Below are 22,131 nucleotides of genomic sequence, written 5' to 3' on the forward strand. Positions count from 1 at the left end.
GGCTCCCTGGACCTCTCCTCTGGACCAAACCCCTTCCAATCCACCAAATAAAAAGTTCTTCCTCCTACTTTTCCAGGATCTTCTTAACCTCGAACACGTCAGATGAACCGCTGGGAGCCACTGCGGGACCATAAGTCTTACTATAGCGGTTCAGAACCACAGGCTTCAGGAGGGACACATGAAAGGAGTTGGGGATTCTGAGGGTAGGAGGCAGCCGATGTTGTTAAGAGACAGGGTTTATTTGTTGTAGTATCTCAAAGGGTCCGATGAACCTGGGAGCAAACTTGTAGGAAGGCACCTTTAGACGGATATTCCTAGAGGTACCTGGCAGATACTGTGGCGACTCCCTTCTCCTAGCATCCGCCTTTAGCTTCATGCGATCGACTGCCTGCAGAATAGAGTACCGGGTTTGCTGCCAGACCTGTAGAAAGTCTCCAAATGCAGAGTCAGCTGCGTTTACTTGGGATGTTACCAGAACAGGAACAGGGATTTGTGGATGTTGGCTTTACACAATGTAGAATGGTGTACAAGCAGTGGACTCACTTGTGTGGTTGTTGTATGAGAACTCGGCCTATGGAAGAAGCTGTACCCAGTCATCATGCCGTGTGGAGATGAAGTGGCGAAGATAATTCTCCATGATTTGGTTAATCCTCTCGACTTGGCCATTGGACTGGGGATGGTAGGCTGAAGAAAAGTCCAACTTCATGTCTAGGAGTTTACAGTGGGCTCTCCAGAATTTTGAGGTGAACTGAGCCCCCCGATCAGACACGATATGAAGATACAAGATGTGAGCCATGTAAGCGGAAGATGTGTTGGATAAAGAGGTTAGCCAGTTGAGAAGCAGAAGGTAGGCCGCTCAGCAGAACAAAATGAGCCATTTTAGAGAACTGGTCCACCGCCACGCAGACCGTATTGCATCCTGCAGAGGAAGGGAGGTCTGTGACAAAGTCCTTTGCTTATCAAAGGTCTGATGAAGGCTCCAGTCCGGCGTTGAAACGCGTTACCTTAATAAATACTCCTTAAATGCTTAATTCAATTTCTTTCGAACCTCCGGATGAAGTAGCGCTTCTTGACTTCCTCTAATATATATATTTTATATATATATATATATTAAAAAATGTTCGCACTCATGCAGGATAAATGGCAGATCACGAGCGGCAAGCCCGTCTTTGATTTTAGAAGACAGTCCCTGCCAGAATGTAGCCACCAAAGCCTCGTTGTTCCAGGACAGCTCTGCCGCCAGGGTGCGGAACTGAATGGCGTACTCGCCCACGGCAGTGTCCCCCTGGCGAAGGATCAGAAGAGATGCAGCTGCAGAGTTCCTCAAATACTGAGCGGAAAGTCTGTAGGAAACACTGGAAGTCGCAGGTCTCTGGTCCCTGATGTTCCCAGATAGGATTCGCCCATGCTAGGGCCTTGCCAGTAAGGAGTGAGACTATAAATGCGATCCTTGCGCCATCAGAAGAAAATGATCTGGCATGTAGACTGAAGTGGATCTGGCACTGGTTCAGAAATCCCCTGCAGGTCCTCGCGTCTCCGTCGTAGCGAGGAGATAGTGGCAGCCAGAATCGGGAGTCAGCACTGGTACTGACAGGAGGTTTAGCAGGAGGAACAGCTGGAGCAACAGGAACGGGTGCTGTGATGATTGCAGCTTGCGCATCCAGCCGATGTGTAATGATGTTCACAGCCTGGAGAAGTTGGTCCCGTCGTAAGCGGCAGACTGGCATATCCGCCTGCTTGACTAGTGATGTCGTCATGGTCTTGGGTTGACCAGCGGGGTCCATGGCCTGAGTGTACTGTCACGATCTGTGGGTCCAAAGGACGAAACCCAGCGTTTGGTGATGTCCACGGTGTCACGATCTGTGGGTATGTGGACCCACTAGGCCATACTGCAATAGTGGGATAGCAGCTGACCAAACAGTGTACCAAGTCAATGTATATATAGTCCAAGCACAAGGGTGCCTGTAGTAGTTTAGACGTAGCAATGCCTAGGCTCAGATGGGACCTTGGCAGCAGACACCAAGCGTAGTGTAACACAGCAGGCGTGACCAGTGGCACAACATGACTCCAATTTTATGAGGCACAGGAACAAAGGCAGCAGGGGTTACAGGATACAGGTAGCAGGTACGGGATCACTGGGAACAGGATAACACTAAAGGACCATTTGCAAGACTAACACGGGTAAACACAACACCTCTCAGGCAAGGAGTAAATCGGCAGGGCCCTTCTTATAGTCCAGGATTATCATGGGCTAATAGATGATAATTTTCATGTGCGTGCACTGGCCCTTTAAGGCTGGGCACGAGCACGCACACCCTACGGGGCACAGCTGAAAGAACCAGAAGTGAGCGCTGGCATCTCCTAGGGAGGAGATGCGGGCCACCGCTCACAGATCCATGGCTGCGGCCGTCGGGGTGTGAGGAATCCCGACGGTTTGCGGCCGGGGACGCTACAGATTCCCAGGCTCTGACTCCTACACTAATTGCAGAGCTCAGTAATGAGGCCAGTAGCTTCACCTGTGCTAACTAGGCTGGGGGTGACTCCCATATTGGAGTAATGAAGGGACTGACAAGTCCGTCTATCAATCCTACCTGCCTTTCGATAGAAATCCAGCCCCAGAACACACACTGTACAAAACCCATCTTTCCTGGATTGCTTTATTTCACTCATCTTAACAATCAGAGTGAGGTATACAGTACACCCCCTCCTGTACTTTTTCTGATGCAGACTTACTATAAATGTTTTCTTTTATTGTGCACTCTCTTGTGTCTTTTTGTTACTTTAGGCCCAGTTCCCACTTTTTGCTGAAGTTTTGCATACAGTGTTTTTTTATCAGCCAAAACTGTGCATGTATAAAAAAAAAAGAAGTTATAAGGCTTTGCTCACAGAGTACATATGTAGTGTATTATTTAAACCTTTAAAGTGTATAAAGCCATAATACGGCACGCTCAGCCATCTATGGGGCCCTACTGTACCTCTGTATGACTTAAATGTCATATGGAGGTTTAAAAGGTTTTTTCTATTGTATACCATATGTATACAACCAAATATAAAAAGCGTGGCATGCTCCATCGGACACCGCAATACGGCTATCTACGGAGTATCATTTGGCGGCCGTAGGCACTCTATGTGGTACTTTAGGCCAGGACTACACCTATACTTTTTGTAGCGCTACTGATTGATGCAATTTTGCATGTAATTTTGTGAATTACAGCTTTCACTCAAGAGTTAAAATCAATCAGTAGCCTCATTTACAGGACCATTTCAATGTTATTATCTGCCACAACTATAAATCATTATTTATTTTTCAGTTGTTAAGAATTAATTGCAGAAATCCGTATAGTTGTATGACTGCCATGTCTACAACCAGAAAAATGTAATTACAGGGCTTTATGTTTTGGTATGTCTACAGGTTGTGAACCAACTTTGGAAAAACCTGACTTGAGGTATTTGTTAAACTCATTAGTGATTTATTTCTTCCAGGTGCTTTTCTAATCCCATACACTCTATTCCTAATCATTGCTGGAATGCCACTATTCTACATGGAATTAGCTCTTGGACAATATAACAGAGAAGGTGCAGCCACAGTATGGAAGATTTGCCCCTGTTTCAAAGGCAAGTAGTATACTTTATTCTTTTTCACCTGTTTAACTATACAAGAGGATTATTTTAAGTTAAGAGCTTTATTACTGCTTATGTTTTGCTATTTGCACAGAAATAATAACTACTTTATATAATTTACACCTGATCACTGCTAAAGTAAAAAAAATAAAAAGAAAAATTCTGGCATTTCTTATAGTCATATCATTTTCATCTGTGGGGGTCCATGAGCTGGGTGCCCCCTAATCACTAGAGGTAGAGACAAGATCTGTTTGCCTGTCGACTGTAATGTGAAACACAATCCCATTAAAGTGTTTGGATCGCCGAGCAAAAAGCCAGTGGAAAAAAGTACTTGTAAGGGCATGACCACACGTGGCGGATTTCCTCCGCAACTGTCCGCATCAATGCCGCACAGAATCTGCGTTGCAGATTCTGCTGCGGATCTGCACAAAATGTGCAGTACATTGATGCGGACTAGCTGCTGCGGACTGCGGGAAAAGTGCTTCCCTTCTCCCTATCAGTGCAGGATAGAGAGAAGGGACAGCACTTTCCCTAGTGAAAGTAAACGATTTTCATACTTACCGGCCGTTGTCTTGGTGACGCGTCCCTCTTTCGGCATCCAGCCCGACCTCCCTGGATGACGCGCCAGTCCATGTGACCGCTGCAGCCTGTGCTTGGCCTGTGATTGGCTGCAGCCGTCACTTACACTGAAACGTCATCCTGGGAGGCCGGACTGGAGACAGACGCAGGGAGTTCTCGGTAAGTATGAACTTATATGTTTTTTTACAGATACATGTATATTGAGATCGGTAGTCACTGTCCCGGGTGCAGAAACAGTTACTGCCGATCGCTTAACTCTTTCAGCACCCTGGACAGTGACTATTTACAGACGTCTCCTAGCAACGCTCCCGTCATTACGGGAGCCCCATTGACTTCCTCAGTCTGGCTGTAGACCTAGAAATACATAGGTCCAGCCAGAATGAAGAAATGTCATGGTAGTAAAACCAATACGCTCCGCAGCACACATAAGATCTGCGGACTTCATTGCGGAATTTTGACTCTCCATTGAAGTCAATGGAGAAATTCCGCCATGAGTCCGCAACCAGTCCGCCACTGCTCCGCAACAGACAGAGCATGCTGCGGACACCAAATTCCGCTCCGCAGCCTATGCTCCGCAGCGGAATTTTACGCCTCGTCTAAACGAACACTGCTAAATTAAAGTGTAAGTCAATGGACAAACGGCACCGCTGCGGATTAACGCTGCGGAGTGTCCGCAGCGGAATTTAAGTGAAATTCCGCCACGTGTGAACCCGCCCTAAGGGTATGTGCACACACACTAATTACGTCCGTAATTGACGGACGTATTTCGGCCGCAAGTACCGGACCGAACACAGTGCAGGGAGCCGGGCTCCTAGCATCATACTTATGTACGATGCTAGGAGTCCCTGCCTCGCTGCAGGACAACTGTCTCGTACTGAAAACATGATTACAGTACGGGACAGTTGTCCTGCAGCGAGGCAGGGACTCCTAGCATCGTACATAAGTATGATGCTAGGAGCCCGGCTCCCTGCACTGTGTTCGGTCCGGGACTTGCGGCCGAAATACGTCCGTCAATTACGGACGTAATTAGTGTGTGTGCACATACCCTAAGAGCTCCAGTGCACCTTCATTTACATCTCACAGACCCCACCATTGAAGACTTTTGATGTCTCTTTATATTAAAATGTTTCTAAAGCTGGAGGTATACGTTCAAAGTAAACAGTAAATGGAACTATTAAAAGGGATATCCGTCTTTATATCAATACTACTATTATATCTTCTTACCCTGTGATAGGTGGGATCCCATGTCTTTAACCCCTTAACGCTCCAGGACATACTATTATGTCATGGTAAGTGCATCGTTCGCGCTCCATGACATAATAGTATGTCATGGAGTAAACACGGCGCCGTTCGCGCGGGGCGCGTGCATGAGCTGTGATAGCTGCTGTTTCCGACAGCAGACTATCACTGCTCAATGTGCCGGGACCGATCGCGGTGGTCCCCGCAGATTTAACCCCTCAGAAGCCGCGTTCAATAGCGATCGCGGCTTCTTAGGGGTTAATCCGCCATCGCCGGCCTGCTACACGATAGCGGCCGGCGATGGTGACTATGGCAACCGGACACCAAAAAATGGCGTCCGGCTATGCCATAGACGGAAGCCTAGTGGGTCCTGACAACGTCAGGACCCACTATGCTTGCTGTCAGTGAGTAGCTGACAGCTCTAATACACTGCACTACGCATGTAGTGCAGTGTATTAGAATAGCGATCAGAGCCTCCTGCCCTCATGTCCCCTAGTGGGACAAAGTAATAAAGTAAAGAAAAAGTTAAAAAAAGTTGTGTAAAAATAAGAAAATAAAAGTTTTAAAAGTAATAAAAGTAAAAATCCCCCTTTTTCCCTTGTCAGTCTTTATTATTAAAATAAATAAATAAATAAACAAATAAACTATACATAATTGGTATCGCCGCGTCCGTAACGGCCTGAACTACAAAATTATTTCATTATTTATCCCGCGCGGTGAACGCCGTAAAAAAAAAAAATAATAAACCGCACCACAATCACAATTGTTTGGTCACTTCACCTCCCAAAAAATGGAATAAAAAGAGATCAAAAAGTCGCATGTACCGAAAAATGGTCCTGATCGAAACTACAGTTCGTTACGCAAAAAATAAGTCCTCGCACGGCTTTTTTGAAGGAAAAATAAAAACGTTTTGGCTCTTAGAATAAGGTAACACAAAAAGTGAATGATTGTTTACAAAACGTATTTTATTGTGCAAACGCCATAAGACATAAAAAAACTATAAACATCTGGTATCGCCGTAATCGTATCGCCACGCAGAATAAAGTGAATGTGTCATTTATAGCGCACGGTGAACGCTGTGAAAAAAATAGAACAAAAAAACAATAGTAGAATTGCGGTTTTTTAGTCACCGCGCCACCTAAAAATAGAATAAAAACTGATCAAAAAGCCGCATGCACCCCAAGAAAACTACAATGAATTCCTCAAGGGGTCTAGTTTCCAAATTGGGGTCACTTTTGGGGGTTTTCCACTGTTTTGGCACCACAAGACCTCTTCAAACCGGACATGGTGCCTAATAAAAAAGAGGGCTCAAAATCCGCTAGGTGCTCCTTTGCTTCGGAGGCCGATGCTTCAGTCCATTACCGCCCGAGGGCCACATGTGGGATATTTCTCTAAACTGCAGAATCCGGGCAATACGTATTAAGTTGCGTTTCTCTGATAAATCCTTTTGTGTTATAAAAAAAATGGTATAAAGAGGATTTTCTGACAAAAAAAAAAAAAGTAAATTTCACCTCTACTTTGCTCTAAATTTCTGTGAAACACCTAAAGGGTTCATAAACTTTCTAAATGCTGTTGTGAATACTTTGAGGGGTCTAGTTTCTAAAATGGGGTATTTGATAGGGGTTTCTAATATATGGGCTCCTCAAAGCAACTTCAGAACTGAACTGTAACCTAAAAAAATAAATAAATGAGGCAATACTTCGCTTCTTACATTATACTGATAATGAGACGTGCCCACCCCGAGATGACCCCAGTTTTGACCGTTTGTATAAACGGAGACCCCTATTAGACCGTTTCAGTGCCCGGTTTTCCCAAGCATACACCCCCGAGACGTGTATTTCTATTGATGAGTCCCTGGTACATTTTAAAGCGAGGGTTCAATTCCGCCAGTACCTGCCGGGTAAGAGGGCAAGGTATGGCGTGAAGATGTATAAGCTGTGAGAGTGCATCAGGGTATACCTACAGGTTTAGGATATATGAAGGAAAGGCCACCCCCAAACCAGACTGCATCCTGGACTACAATAGGTACATGGGAGGGATGGACTTGTCAGATCAAGTCCTGAAGCCCTACAGCGCCATGCGGTGTGGTATAAGAAGCTGGCCGGGCACATCATACAGATGGCATTGTACAATGCGTATGTGCTACGTCGATGTGCAGGACAGAGGGGAACTTTCCTGGAATTTCAAGATCTAATCTTTAGGGACCAGGAAGGGGGGGCACCCAGTACTTCTGGAAGCGAGGCCACACGCATCGTACCAGGGCAACACTTTCCAAGAGAAGTTCCCCAAACCGGTGGAAAGGGAAAGAGTCAAAAGAGGTGCAGAGTCTGCTATAAGAGGGGGATAAGGAAGAACACAATATACCAATGTGACACGTGTCCCGAAAAACCAGGGCTCTGTATAAAAGATTGTTTTAAAATGTATCATACATCCCTTGATTTTTAATTTACCCTGATGCACTCCGCACAGCTTACCCCCCTCATCTTTCCCTTCTGAGCCCTGCTGTGTGCCCAGGCAGCTGATAACAGCCACATGTAGGGTATTGCCGTACCCAGGAGAACCCACATTACAATTTAAGGGGTGTATATCTCCGGTGGCGCATGCTGGGCACACTATATCGGACACTGACATGCCATATATATATATAAAATTGCAAATCTCACTCTGCACCATCTGCTGCGCATTATCTTTTACACAGTACCTGTGGGGTCAAAATGCTCACTACACCTCTAGATGAATGTCTTAAGAGGTGTAGTTTTTAAAATGGGGTCACTTCTCGGGGGTTTCAACTGTACTGGTACCTCAGGGGCTTCTGCATACATGACTTAGCACCAGAAAAGCTCCAGTAGGCCAAATGGTGGTCCTTTCCTTCTGAGCCCTCCCATGGGCCCAAACGGCAGTTTATCACCACAAATGGGGTATTGCCGCACTAAGGACAAATTGGGCAACAAAATGGGGTATGTTGTTCCTTGTGAAAATAAGAAATTTTGATAAAAAATGACATCTTATTGGAAAAAATATCATTTTTTTCATTTCACAGCCCAATTCAAATAGGTGCTGTAAAAAAACTGTGCGGTCAAAATGATAACAAAAACCATAAATGAATTCCTTGAGGGGTGTAGTTTCCAAAATGGGGTCACTTCTGGTGGGTTTCCATTGCTTTGATACCTCTGGGGCTCTGTAAATGCGACATGGCACCCGAAAACCAATCCAGCAAAATCTGGACTCCAACAAACACATAGCGCTCCATTCCTTCTGAGCCCTCCCATGGGCCCAAATGGCAGTTTATCACCACAAATGGGGTATTGCTGCACTAAGGACAAATTGGGCAACAAAATGGGGTATGTTGTTCCCTGTGAAAATAAGAAATTTTGATCAAAAATTACATCTTATTGGAAAAAATATCTTTTTTTTCATTTCACAGCCCAATTCAAATAGGTGCTGTGAAAAAAACTGTGCGGTCAAAATGATAACAAAAACCATAAATGAATTCCTTGAGGGGTGTAGTTTCCAAAATGGGGTCACTTCTGGTGGGTTTCCATTGCTTTGATACCTCTGGGGCTCTGCAAATGCGACATGGCACCCGAAAACCAATCCAGCAAAATCTGGACTCCAACAAACACATAGCGCTCCTTTCCTTCTGAGCCCTCCCATGGGCCCAAACGGCAGTTTATCACCACAAATGGGGTATTGCCGCACTAAGGACAAATTGGGCAACAAAATGGGGTATGTTGTTCCCTGTGAAAATAAGAAATTTTGATCAAAAATTACATCTTATTGGAAAAAATATCATTTTTTTCATTTCACAGCCCAATTCAAATAGGTGCTGTGAAAAAACTGTGCGGTCAAAATGATAACAAAAACCATAAATGAATTCCTTGAGGGGTGTAATTTCCAAAATGGGGTCACTTCTGGTGGGTTTCCATTGTTTTGATACCTCAACACCTCTTCAAACCTGGCATGCTGCCTAAAATATATTCTAATAAAAAAGAGGCCTTAAAATGCACTAGGTGCTTCTTTGCTTCTAGGGCTTGTGTTTTAGTCCACGAGCGCACTAGAGCCACATGTGGGACATTTATAAAAACTGCAGAATTTGGACAATACATATTTAGTAGTGTTTATCTGGTAAAACCTTCTGTGTTACAGAAAAAAATTTAATAAATTTGAAATTCAGCAGAAAAAATGAAATTTGCAAATTTAATTTCCACTTTGCTTTAATTCCTGTGAAATGCCTGAAGGGTTAAAAAACTTTCTATATGCTGTTTTGAATACTTTGAGGGGTCTAGTTTTTAAAATGGGGTGTTTTATGGGGGTTTCTAATACATAGGCCCCTCAAATCCACTTCAGAACTGAACCGGTACCTTCAAAAAAAGGCTTTTGAAATTTTCTTAAGAATATGAGAAATTGCCGTTTATGTTCTAAGCCTTGTAACGTCCAAGAAGAATAAAATAATGTTCAAAAAACGATGCCAATCTTAAGTAGACATATGGGAAATGTGAACTAGTAACTATTGTGGGTGGTATAACCGTCTGTTTTTCAAGCAGATGCATTTAAATTCTGAAAAATGCTATTTTTTGTAAATTTTCTCTAAATTTTGCAATTTTTCACAAATAAAGACTGAATATATCGACCAAATTTTACCACGAACATGAAGCCCAAAGTGTCACGAGAAAACAATCTCAGAATCGCTTGGATAGGTTTAAGCATTCCGACGTTATTACCACATAAAGTGAAATATGTCAGATTTGAAAAATGGGCTCTGAGCCTTAAGGCCCAAACTAGGCTGCGTCCTTAAGGGGTTAAGTCCCCTTAGTGTGTATTAAAATTGTGAAAACGTATTTAAATATATTTTTTATGACTCAAGTTATCAGGAGTTGAAGTTATAAGCCCCCTTGTGAGAAGAGCTTTTGTGCCTGTGTCATCATGACAATCCATTCTGTAACTGGACTCTGGCAGCTAAGTTTTATCATAGGAAAACTCAATAAAAGCAATCAGATCTCTTATTTCATTTCATACCTGTGCTACTGAATAAAAATGTAAAGAGGACCTGACACTAGGTCATATAAGTTGAACTGGTTAACTGACCTGGACAGCGATGTCTCCCTGATTCCAGCGCAGTTTATTTTTCTCCTGGAGCCCCGATCCAGAGATATGGCCCACTGTTGTGTTGGCTCCCTTTATATTAATTTGCTGTAGTTAGCCAATGGGGTGGAGCTTCCTTCCCTGCCTCTGATGCTGACCAATTAGCACGAGGCAGTTTGAGGGTATTTCACACCCTGTTGACTAACTATAGCAAATTAGTATAGAATGAGCCAACACAATAGTGGGCCATATCTCTGGAATGGGGGTGGTCCATAAAAAACCCAGCTCTGGAATCAGGGAGACAGCGATATTCAGGTCAGTTATCCAGTTCAACTTATATGACCTAGTGACAGAGCTAAACTCTAATTGCTTTGCACTATGATAACAAAGAGTTGCCAGAGGACAAGAACAGGTATTGTCACACTAGTGACACAGACAGCCTGCAATGTCAGCCTTTGATAGTTTGAGAAAGCTTTACTATACATCTTCTAGTACAGAAGTGGCCAAGTTTATCTTGACTCTGAAAACTTGCTGCAGCGTGATATCACACAAAAAAAGCCATTAAAAAGCCATTGAAAAAGTCAAGTTAAAGTTTGCTGACACTGTGTATTTAATGTGTTAAAAGTCAAGAAAAAGATGGCTACATTTGTACTTCTCCTTTAAAATATATGTGCATTGATATATATTGTCAGTGCTCGATAGATACATTCACTGCATAGAACACCGGGAAAAAGTGCAGACAAGAAAAGACAATATAATTCAAATAATTTAGAGCCTAGCCTCAAATATTTAGTACTTTGTCAATGTTTTATTAGTAGATGTAACTGCAGCTCCGTTATACGCTCCATACTGTATCATATCTCGGGGGTTCTTCTCCCCTATATGCAATACAATTTCCCCCTCAATCACTAGAGGTAGAGGCAAGACCTGGACACCCATAGACTTTAATGAGATGGAAGCAATTTCTGATAAAACTCTCTATGGCAAGTGATAGTATATGTTGGTGTGTTAAATAGAGCTTGTTGGAAAAGTGTGATATAAACTGAATTTTCAGTTTGTAATTGGATTTATTGATTGTTTATTAAGTATATTAAAACAAATCCAAAACATAGCACTAAGGCTTTGTTCACATCTGCGTCAGGGTTCCGTTCTGACGTTCCGTCGGAGCTTCCTGTAGGTTTCCGTTTGCATCACCGTTGATTTCATAGTGACGGATCGGGGGCAAATCGTTTCCGTTTTTGTCAGTTGTGTAAGGGTTCAGTTGCTTTGACGGAATGAATAGCGTAGTCGACTACGGTACTGATTCCGTCAAAATGACGGAACTCTTGCAAGACTGACAAAAATGGAAACCATTTGCACCAGATCCGTCGCTATTGAAATCAATGGTGATGCAAATAGAAACCTATGGTTTTCATTTGTCTCAGTCAGGGTCCCGTTCTGACGGGAAGCTTCGACGGAACGCCAGAACGGGACCCTGACGCAGATGTGAACGAAGTCTAAATGAGATTAACTGCATTTGTACAAATAGTTAGAATCGGTCAAGCACCTGTTATCTTTATAGCACACATAGTTCTGCATTTACATGAAAGGCGGACAACTCATTAACTAATGAGATTCTTCGCTCTGTTGACATTTCTTCATACGTTTTTTTTTATTAGATATAACCCTTCATGTCAGTTATTCGGGTTGAACTATTTAATAAGAAACAGTACGTACTTTGCACAACATTTTATGTGTTCATATACGTCTGTGGTCACTATTGCAATGATTTAAAACAGCAGTATGACTTTGTAGTCAATTTCAAACAGATCTTCCTTACAGATGTTCTTGTTTTTTTTACTGTCCAGGTGTGGGCTACACAGTGATATTAATAGCGCTCTATGTGGGATTCTACTACAATGTCATCATTGCATGGTCATTATATTACCTCGTATCTTCCTTCACCGCTGAGCTCCCTTGGACCAAATGTGGGAATGAATGGAACACTCCTAATTGTACTGACCCAAATCATCTCAACGTATCTCTGCTGAGTAATGGGACCACATATTCAAAGTATAAACTAACACCAGCTGCTGAGTTTTATGAGTAAGTTTCTCTGTTAAGCATTATTTATTTTTGGATCTATTGATGCATCATTGAACATAAAATGCGCGTCTGGTTTCCTCCTTTTAATTTTTCTTAGCTTTGTTCTTTGCAAAAAGATTTATGAAAAAAACAACAACAAAAAAACCTTCATACCTCAAAGATTCTTAAAACAAGAAAGAAGATAGGAACTTAAAGAGAACCTTTCACTACCCCAGACCTGTGCAGCTGAGCACCATCTTATAGGCGCTGCTACACAGACCTTGGGGCACTTTGCATTAGCTGTGTTGTCTAAGCCGTTCTGGAGACATCGGTGCCAATATAATTGGTGCCCGATATGTAAATTAGCCCCTGTACTGTCAGAGGGGCGTTTCTGGACATGGATAGGTAGGGGGGCGTGATAGAGGTCTGACACTGTCCAATCAAAGCTGTGACTATCACGCCCCCCTTGCCTTTCCATGTCCAGAAAAACCCCTCTGACAGTACAGGGGCTAATTTACATATTGGGCGCCAATTATATTGGCACCGATATCTCCAGAACGGCTTAGACAACACAGCTAATTCAAAGTGCCCAAAGGTCTGTGCAGCAGCGCCTATAAGATGGTGCACTCAGCTGCACAGGTCTGGGGTGGTGAAAGGTTCTCTTTAAATAGTAAGGTAGTAATGTCTGATCTATGAAAATGCAAGACTGATACATCTCACATTGTAAATCCCATTTGCTAACTCTGGGAAAATGTATGGCTGGCCATTGCTTCCATTGATGATAAAAAAAAGTATAGGGTGTATTCACACAGTGCAGAATGGTATAGCAGAGAATCGTACCATTACCATTCCATGGCTGAACGGCGGCAGATCCGTATATATATATACATGTGTTGTTTGCCACAGTTTTACCGTGATTGCAGTAATAATTAGTAAAACAGCAAAGATGGGAAAACAGTGTCAACAAGCACAAGTATTTGTTGGCAGTTTTGCCATGGTTCAGCTGTGTCTGCGCTATTGATTCCGTCAAAAAAACTGAACCGTTACGGAATGGAGACAAACGGAAACCATTGGCAATGGAAGCATTACTATTAAAATCAATGGTAATGCAAACGGAAGCTGAGGTTTCCATTTGCCTTTCCGTTGATGGGTTCCTCCGACAGAACCCATCAACGGGAAGCGAACGCTGATGTGAACGAGCCCTTAGGCGTCTTTTTTCCAAGCTGAACAGTCTCAACTTCTGTAGCCTTTCATTGTAAGCGACACCTCCCATTCCATTTAATAATCTAGTCGACCTGTCTTTGAACCCATTCCAGTTCTCCTTTATCCTTTTTACAATTTGGAGCCCAAAACTGAATTCCATATTAAAGATGCGGCCTTACAAGGGATTTATAGAGGGGTAATTTTACATTTGAATCACAGGTTTTTATCTCTTTTTTTTATACAACCTAAAATCCTATTTGCTTTTGCAGCTGCTGCTTGACATTGAGTGCTGCTGCTTAGATTATTTGTTACCAGAATACCCAGGTCCTTCTCTTGTTCCATTATCCCCAGTTTTATTGCATTTAATGTATATGCAGTAATACTATTATTGTGCCCCAGGTGCATTACTTTACATTTATCAACATTAAATCTCATCCATCATGTTTTTGCCCATGCTGCCAGCTTCCATGTCTTTCTGTAATATTTTATAGTCAAGCTGATGTTGTTAATTAGTAATCAGTACAAAGCAGTACAGAGAAAAAGGTTTATACCGTTACATAACACGTTCTTACTATATATGTTACATAACAGAAAATGTATGATTAGCTCTCAGGAAATTATCTAATTATATTCTGTGTCTGTTCCCATAGACGTGGCGTTCTGCATCTACATCAAAGTGCTGGAATTCATGACCTTGGACAACCACGATGGCAGCTTACTATTTGCCTGTTTGTTGTACTTATAGTCCTTTTTTTCAGCCTTTGGAAAGGAGTGAAGACATCAGGCAAAGTATGTAAATATGATTAAAAGCGGTTGTTCAGGAGTATTACATATATGAAAAATTTTGTAGTTTGGCAAAATTAAATGAAAGAAGGAAAAGGGTATATCTGAAAAATTACTTATTCTGTACTGGCCACTACCGCTACAGTGATGTCTATAATCTGTGCAATATAAGGAACTGAATGTAGGTGGGACTACTACAGTATGGTTGACAGATCCTGCACACAATATATATGTTTATGATGGCGAGACTGCTGTCGATTTTTTGCACTGATCTGCCAGTATAAGGTGGATTCACAACAGCATTAGTCAAATAGGTTGAAGCATTTCATCCCTGCAACTGTGGACAGAATATGAACATCTCCCTCATCTCTATTGTATACCAGATTTATCCATGTTTTTCCCCCGTCTTCTCAGAGTGAAAAAAACAAACTAGCAGTAACATAGCATGCCAGTATGCAGCCTAGCAGATGACGGCCCCCACTATCATTGGGTTGGTAGTGTGTGATATTGTTTGTGATGGGAAAGCCGAATGCAGCAAGAAGTAGGTGCAAAAATGCAGAAAGCTCTGCAAGCAGAATGGACAGGCACTGGGGTGTGCGGGCAGCAACAATGTCAGTGATATGTATCTATTGCCAGGGGTATTGCCATAGAAGAGCTGTGATTTTGATGGATGTTTCTATTGGGAGGACATTGTTTTTTTTAATCTAATAAACACCCCTAAAATAACAAGTATTTGGGGCGTATACAAAAAAAAAAAATGTGGATTAAAGGTTTCGCTTCTGCTGGTTTTCAATTAAAGGAAATAAAACACATAATAGTCTTTAAGGTTTACAGAGACTGGTACGCAATGGGTCTTCCATTGCTCATGGCCTACAGTTGAAACACAATCCCAGCTTAACAATCGGGAAGATCTGGGATTCTGCTTGTTTTCTAGAGGAGGTTGCTGTCACCACCATTGATTTAAATAGGTGTCTCCTGATTTGGTGCAAAACTCACAATAAAGCATAGAAGAAAGTTTTACCTCATAAACTCTAAAAATGATTGTTCCTTTGCTTATTGTTTGAATCATAACTGAAATTATTGAAATATTTCTTGTTAGGTTGTATGGATAACAGCAACTCTACCATATGTGGTGCTATTTGTACTTCTCATCCGTGGAGTAACACTCCCTGGTTCTTCCAAAGGCATTAGTTCATACCTTCATATAGACTTCAAAAGACTAAAAGAATCTACTGTGAGTACTCTGCTATTTATAATTTTGGTTAATCTTTCCTATTGTAAGTTATTGTATTGCATTCAATCTCTAAAGCCATGTTCACACGAACAGGATTGTGTCAGGATTTAGGTGTTGTTTCCCCATGGACATGTGAATATAACCTTCATACTCTCTGTAGACTAAATACTATAATTATAAAGCAACATACTTAAATTTGTAAATGAAAGAAAAAAAATTTAAGTAGGAAATGCGCTAAAATAATCACAGACATCAGTGACCACTAAATTAAGACATGAGGAACCAGATGTTTTTGCTGTAGTTCTACAACTATGTTGTGCCTTGTCATTTGCTCACTGCCTACTATTGCTACTGTAGTTCTGAAAAGGCTAGTCTTTTTCTTTGTGATGTATGGTGTTGCAAGGTCCCCTTTTTATATGGGATGTATGAAACAGGCCCCCTCTACACAATCGAGAAAAAAGCAAAAAAAGAAGAGGAAGTGATCAGATGGCAACACCACTCTTATCTCCTGGGATGGGTAGGGGTGGGAGCAAAAAGTGCTAGTGTTTTGTTCTGCAATGGTGGGATGCGATGGGATGAACCAGAATCATCAGTAAACCCCATTCGGATTTTTGTTGTGGGATCCAATCTGTTCTATGTATGCCAGTGTTCTTATTACCAGCTTATATCTTTTTGTGTTGCTGCAATGCATCTAATATAAAAAGAAAAGCATATTTAAATGTAATCTAGATTAAAAGTATCCTAAAGTTGGGTATACTTCTCTTATGTGAACGGATGTGTCCCTATGGTTACAGAATACAGAACAATCAAGTGTAGTCTGATCTAGCAGTCACACTCCCTTCCATTGGTCCTTTGTTTCTTGCTAACCTTTCGAATGAATGTTAACAAATTGGATTACTATTTATATGATGTATATATTAGAATATCAAGCATTTTAGCCAAAGCTGTATTATTGGCATACGTTATTATTTCTTAGACAATATTTCGAATCTAGTTGAGCATATTTATGTAGATACTTGTATTTGCATTAAACATGACTTTTGATTGTTAGTAGATGAAACATTTTTCTGAATTTTATTTAGGTATGGATAGATGCTGCAACACAAATATTTTACTCACTTGGAGCAGGATTTGGAGTTCTTATTGCATTTGCCAGCTATAATAAATTTGATAACAACTGTTACAGGTAGGTTTTAATTCATAGTATTATGGTATCATAGTTTGTTAGGCTAAAAAAAGACACATGGCCATCCAGTTCAGCTTATTATTCTTCAATGTTGATCCAGAGGAAGGCAGAACCCCCATGAGGCAAGAGACTATTTTCCTGATCTTAGGGAAAACTTCCTTTCCGACTCCAATATGGCAATCAGAATAAATCCCTGGATCATTGACCCATCTACAGTAATCTAGTAACCATAACTTGTAAGATTATTATACTCAAGAAAGTCAACCAGGCCCCTTTTAAATTCTTTCAGCGAATTCACCATAACAACTTCCTCTGGCAGAGAGCTCCATAGTCTCACTGCTCTTACAGTAAAGAATACGTTTCTACTGTATGTTGGTGTAGAAACCTTTTTTCCTCTAGACGTAGAGGCTGTCCCTTGTTATAGTTACAGTCCTTGGTGTAAATAGATCATTAAACAGATCTCTGTATTGAGCTGATATATTTATACATAGATGTTAGGTCACCCCTCAGACCTAAACCTAATTTTGATAATCTATCTGGATGATATAGTCCACCAATTCCATGTGTTACTTTAGTTGCTCGACTTTGAAACTGCTCAAGCTCTAATATGTCTTTCTTGTGCAGTGGTGACCGAAACCGTACACAATATTCCATATGCGGTCTGACTAGTGATTTCTAAAGTGGTAGAACTATGTTCTCGTCATGTTCATCTATGCTTCTTTTGATACACTACATGATCTTATTTGCCTTAGCAGCTGCTGCCTGATACTGGTTTCTACATTTAAGTTTACTGTCAACTAACAATTCTTAAGTTCTTTTCCATGTCAGTTTTACCCAGTGCTTTCCCATTCAGCATGTAATGGTGACATAATTGTTCCCCTCCCAAGTGTATAACCTTACATTTATCAGTGTTAAACGTCATTTGTCACTTCTATGCCCAAGCCTCCAACTTCTCCAGATCCATTTGTAATAGAACACACACACTTATATGCTAATTTTACTGTGCAATCCCTCTACAAGGTCATTAATAATGTAATAAACAGAACAAGGATGCATACTTGGTCCCCCACTAGTAACGATGACACAATCTGAGAATGTACTATTAAAGGGTAACTAAACTTTTAGAAAAATTCTGACATGTCATAGTGACATGTCAGAAGTTTTCATCAGTAGGGGTCCGAGCACTGAGACCTCCACCGATCGCTAAAATGAAACGGCAGAAGCGCTTGGGAGAGCACAGAGCCACTTTGTTGCTGATCGGTTTTTCTCGGAAAGCAGAGGTAACGGTTTACGGACTCAATAGAAAGTCTATGAGCCCGTACACCAAATGCTTGGCTTACTGAGAAAAGCTGATCATAAACTCACCTGTGCGCTTCTGCCGCTTAGTTTTAGCGATTGGTGGGGGTCTCACTATCTATCACTGCACTTAATTCCCTTAGAACTTGGGGGTGTATGCCCTCTGAACTTGGCGATTTGCCTATTTTAAGCTTTTTAAGGCAGCACTGCACTTCTTCCTGTTAGACAGGTGACATTTAATAGAGAATTTACTTTATTGCTCTGCATTTTTCCTGACATTTCCTTCTCCTTTAAAAAATGTTTAATACTAGCTTTTCCCGCATTGCCCTCTACAATTTCTCCCTCATTACTTTTTAAAGGACCAAACATTTTCACTTTTAATATTTTTATTTATTTATGTAATTGATGAACATTTTAAGGTTAAGGGGATTTTACACAGGACGATTATCGGGTAAACGAGCGTTAATATAATGCTCGTTACCGGTAATTGCCCTGTATAAACAGGAGGAACTATGAGCAGATGACCGAGCAAACGCTCAATCATCTGCTGGTCGTATCGTTTTAAAAAAGTAAAATATTATCGTTGTCGGCAGCACATCTCCCTGTTTACTTTATGAGATCCACAGGTTTCAGTTTCCCAAATTATATCTGGGTAGTTATAATTCACCCATCATAATTACCTTATTGTTATTTGATGCGTCATCTATTTGCCTTACCAGAAGATTTTCTGTGAAATTATGTTAGATTTTGTGGCTTTTAGCTAACCCCTAATAGTATTTTTATTATGGTTTTTCCTCCATGTATTTCTACACCTAGGGACTCCACATGATAATTTCTCTGACATACAGTTCGGCCCAGAATTATTTGGGCAGTGACACAATCTTCATGATTTGGGCTCTGCATGTCACCACGTTGGATTTGAAATGAAACAACTGAGATGTAATTGAAGTGTAGACTTTCAGGTTTAAATCAAGTGGTTGAACAAAAATATCCTGTGAAACGTTTAGGAATTGCAATGATTTTTCTACACAGCCGCCTCATTTCAGGGGCTCAAAAGTAATTGGACAAATTAACATTACCATAAATAAAATGTTGTTTTTTTTTTTAATACTTTGTAGAGAATCCTTTGCAGGCAATGACTGCCTGAAGTCTGGAACCCATGGACATCACCAGACGCTGGGTTTCCTCCTTTGTGATGCTTTGCCAGGCCTTTACTGCAGAGGTCTTCAGTTGTTGCTCGTTTGTGGGTCTTTCTGCCTTAAGTTTTGTCTTAAGCAAGTGAAATGCTCGATCGGGTTGAGATCTGGTGATTGACTTGGCCATTGCAGAATATTCCACTTCTTTGCCTAAAACTCCTGGGTTGCTTTCGCAGTATGTTTTGGGTCATTGTCCATTTGTACTGTGAAGCGACGTCCAATCAACCTTGCTGCATTTGGTTGAATCTGAGCAGAAAGTATATCCCTGAACACCTCAGAATTCAATCGGCTGCTTATGTCTTCAGTCATATCATAAATAAACACTAGTGACCCAGTGCCTTTGACAGCCATGCATGCCCCTGCCATCACACTGCCTCCACCATGTTTTACAGAGGATGTGGTGTGCTTTGGATCATGAGCTGTTCGAAGTTTTTTCCATACTTTCTTCCTCCCATCACTCTGGTAAAGGTTGATTAGTTCCATCTGTCCAAAGAATGCTGTTCCAGAACTGGGCAGCTTCTATAGATGTTGTTTGGCAAAATCTAATCTAGCCTTTCTATTTTTGAGGCTGATTAATGTTTTGCAGCTTGTGTTGAACCCTCTGTATTTGCTCCCATGAAGTCTTCTCTTTATGGTAGAATTAGATATTGATACACCTACTTCCAGGAGAGTGTTCTTCACTTGGGTAAATGTTGTGAAGGGGTTTTTCTTCACCATGGAAAGGATTCTGCAATCATCCACCACTGTTGTCTTCCATAGACGTCCAGGCCTTTTGGAGTTCACGAGATCACCAGTGCGCTGTTTTGCTATTTTTTTTTTTTTTTCAAGAATGTACCAAACTGCTGGTTTTGCCACTCCTAACATTTGTGCTATCTCTCTCATGTATTTCTTAATTTTTTTCAGCCTAACGATGGTCTGTTTCACTTTAATTCTGAGCCCCTTTGACCTCATGTTGTGGGTTCACAGCAACAGCTTCCAAATGCAAATGTCGCACCTGGAATTAACTCCAGACCTTTTACCGGCTTAATTGATGATGGATTAATGAGGGTATAGCCCATGCAGCCCATTAAATAGCTTTTGAGATAATTGTCTAATTACCTTTGGTCCCTTGAAAAAGAGCAGCTACAGATTAAAGAGCTGTAATTCCTAAACCCTTCCTCAAATTAGGATGTGAATACCCTCAAATTAAAGATGAGAGTCTGCACTTTAAGCCCATATTGATTATATAACTATATATTCAATATGTTTTGGTAAACAGCTAAAATGCCAAAACTTCTATCACTGTCCAAATAATTCTGGACCTAACTATATCATCCCATAGTCTGGGCTTTAGATAGGACCTTACATAAAGGCAAACCCCTCCCCCTTTCCGGTTTTTACACTACTTTATGAACGGACTGTAACCCTGTAAATTAGCCGCCCAGTCATAGCTATCATCCAGCCATCTCTCAGTTATCATACATTTACCTCTGACATTATTAATTCCAATTCATCAATTTTATTTGTTAGGCTTCTACCAAAGGTTAGAATTCAATTTAGACATTTTTGGTAATTTTTTAATTTATTGAATACTGTAAATTTTTATATAGTACATGTCTATTTTCGGATAATTAGGTCAGGACTAGAGTTCCGAAAATGATTGGCGGGGCGAGCATTTTTTTAAGAGGATAATTTATGTGTATTTTTTATTCTATTTATTTTTGCTTTTCATTAACTTTACGTTTTTAACGATTATGGTCTGCTCCTCATAGGTCAGAAACTACCAATGTAGGACTTTATCATTTCATTTTATATATTTATACATTATACCTACTATAGTGACTATTGGACTATTGTCACTATAAGGGCTGTGCTGGGTCTAGTTAGACCCAGCAGCAGCCGCCCACTACCAGCATCCCGGCGATCATGTGACCAGTCACATAAGCACCGGGACCAATAGAGCTGCCACTGCCTCTATTCTATAGACAGCACGCTGCTGCCTCTATTCCATACACGTAACTGCAGCATCTAACTCCTACTGTATGTACATGTATCGAACAGCCAGATCATTGGTCAGGATGGCCGGGGAAGAAGATTTAGCCTGAACAGAAAGAGGATGTGCAGAGCTAGTCCTGTTTAGATACATGTGTGCATAGCTACTTTTCAGAAGTAGACAGCCTGCCATAAGAGCTACTTTACAGAGAGGGAGACAGCCTGCTATAATAGCTGCTTTCCGGGGAGAGAACCCGCCTGCCACAGAAGATGCAGTTCAGAGGGAGAAATGAACTAATCCGGGATGCCTCAGCTGAGATTACAGACAGCGTGAGTACCTCAGGAAAAGGGAAGCGGAGCCCTGCAGTGACCAGGCCAATAAGTAAGGGCACAAAGGGGAAATACAGACATCAACTATTACAGTTTTGCCATATAGTAAGCCAGCCTATAACTTGGTGCTGTCATTGTGGCAAGCATTATAATGAGACTGCTTAAGCACTCATTTTGAATGCCGTTGCTGTTGCACTGTTCCAGTTTGTTTTCTGCATTCTTCCAAGTAAAGAAATAGTTAACTGCAACCATTTTGCAGCCATTTTGTCATCCATCTGCTTGCACCTTTCGTATGAAGAGTTTGGTACACATGAGCAGTGGCGGACACAGACTGCAAAAGGCCCCTG

General features: G+C 41.5%; 1 protein-coding gene across 1 annotated transcript in view; it reads left to right on the plus strand.

Moving 5' to 3' along the window:
* The window catches only part of SLC6A2 (solute carrier family 6 member 2), a 167,231-nt gene that overhangs the window by 58,006 nt on the left and 87,094 nt on the right, over positions 1 to 22,131 (plus strand). The window contains exons 2-6 of the mRNA XM_075836917.1: positions 3,484 to 3,615; positions 12,369 to 12,606; positions 14,439 to 14,577; positions 15,671 to 15,805; positions 16,888 to 16,991. Of these exons, the coding sequence (XP_075693032.1) occupies positions 3,484 to 3,615; positions 12,369 to 12,606; positions 14,439 to 14,577; positions 15,671 to 15,805; positions 16,888 to 16,991 (748 nt within the window). The remainder of the gene's footprint in view (positions 1 to 3,483; positions 3,616 to 12,368; positions 12,607 to 14,438; positions 14,578 to 15,670; positions 15,806 to 16,887; positions 16,992 to 22,131) is intronic.

This window comes from Rhinoderma darwinii, chromosome 9, assembly GCF_050947455.1.
Source record: "Rhinoderma darwinii isolate aRhiDar2 chromosome 9, aRhiDar2.hap1, whole genome shotgun sequence".
Lineage (NCBI taxonomy): Eukaryota > Metazoa > Chordata > Amphibia > Anura > Rhinodermatidae > Rhinoderma > Rhinoderma darwinii.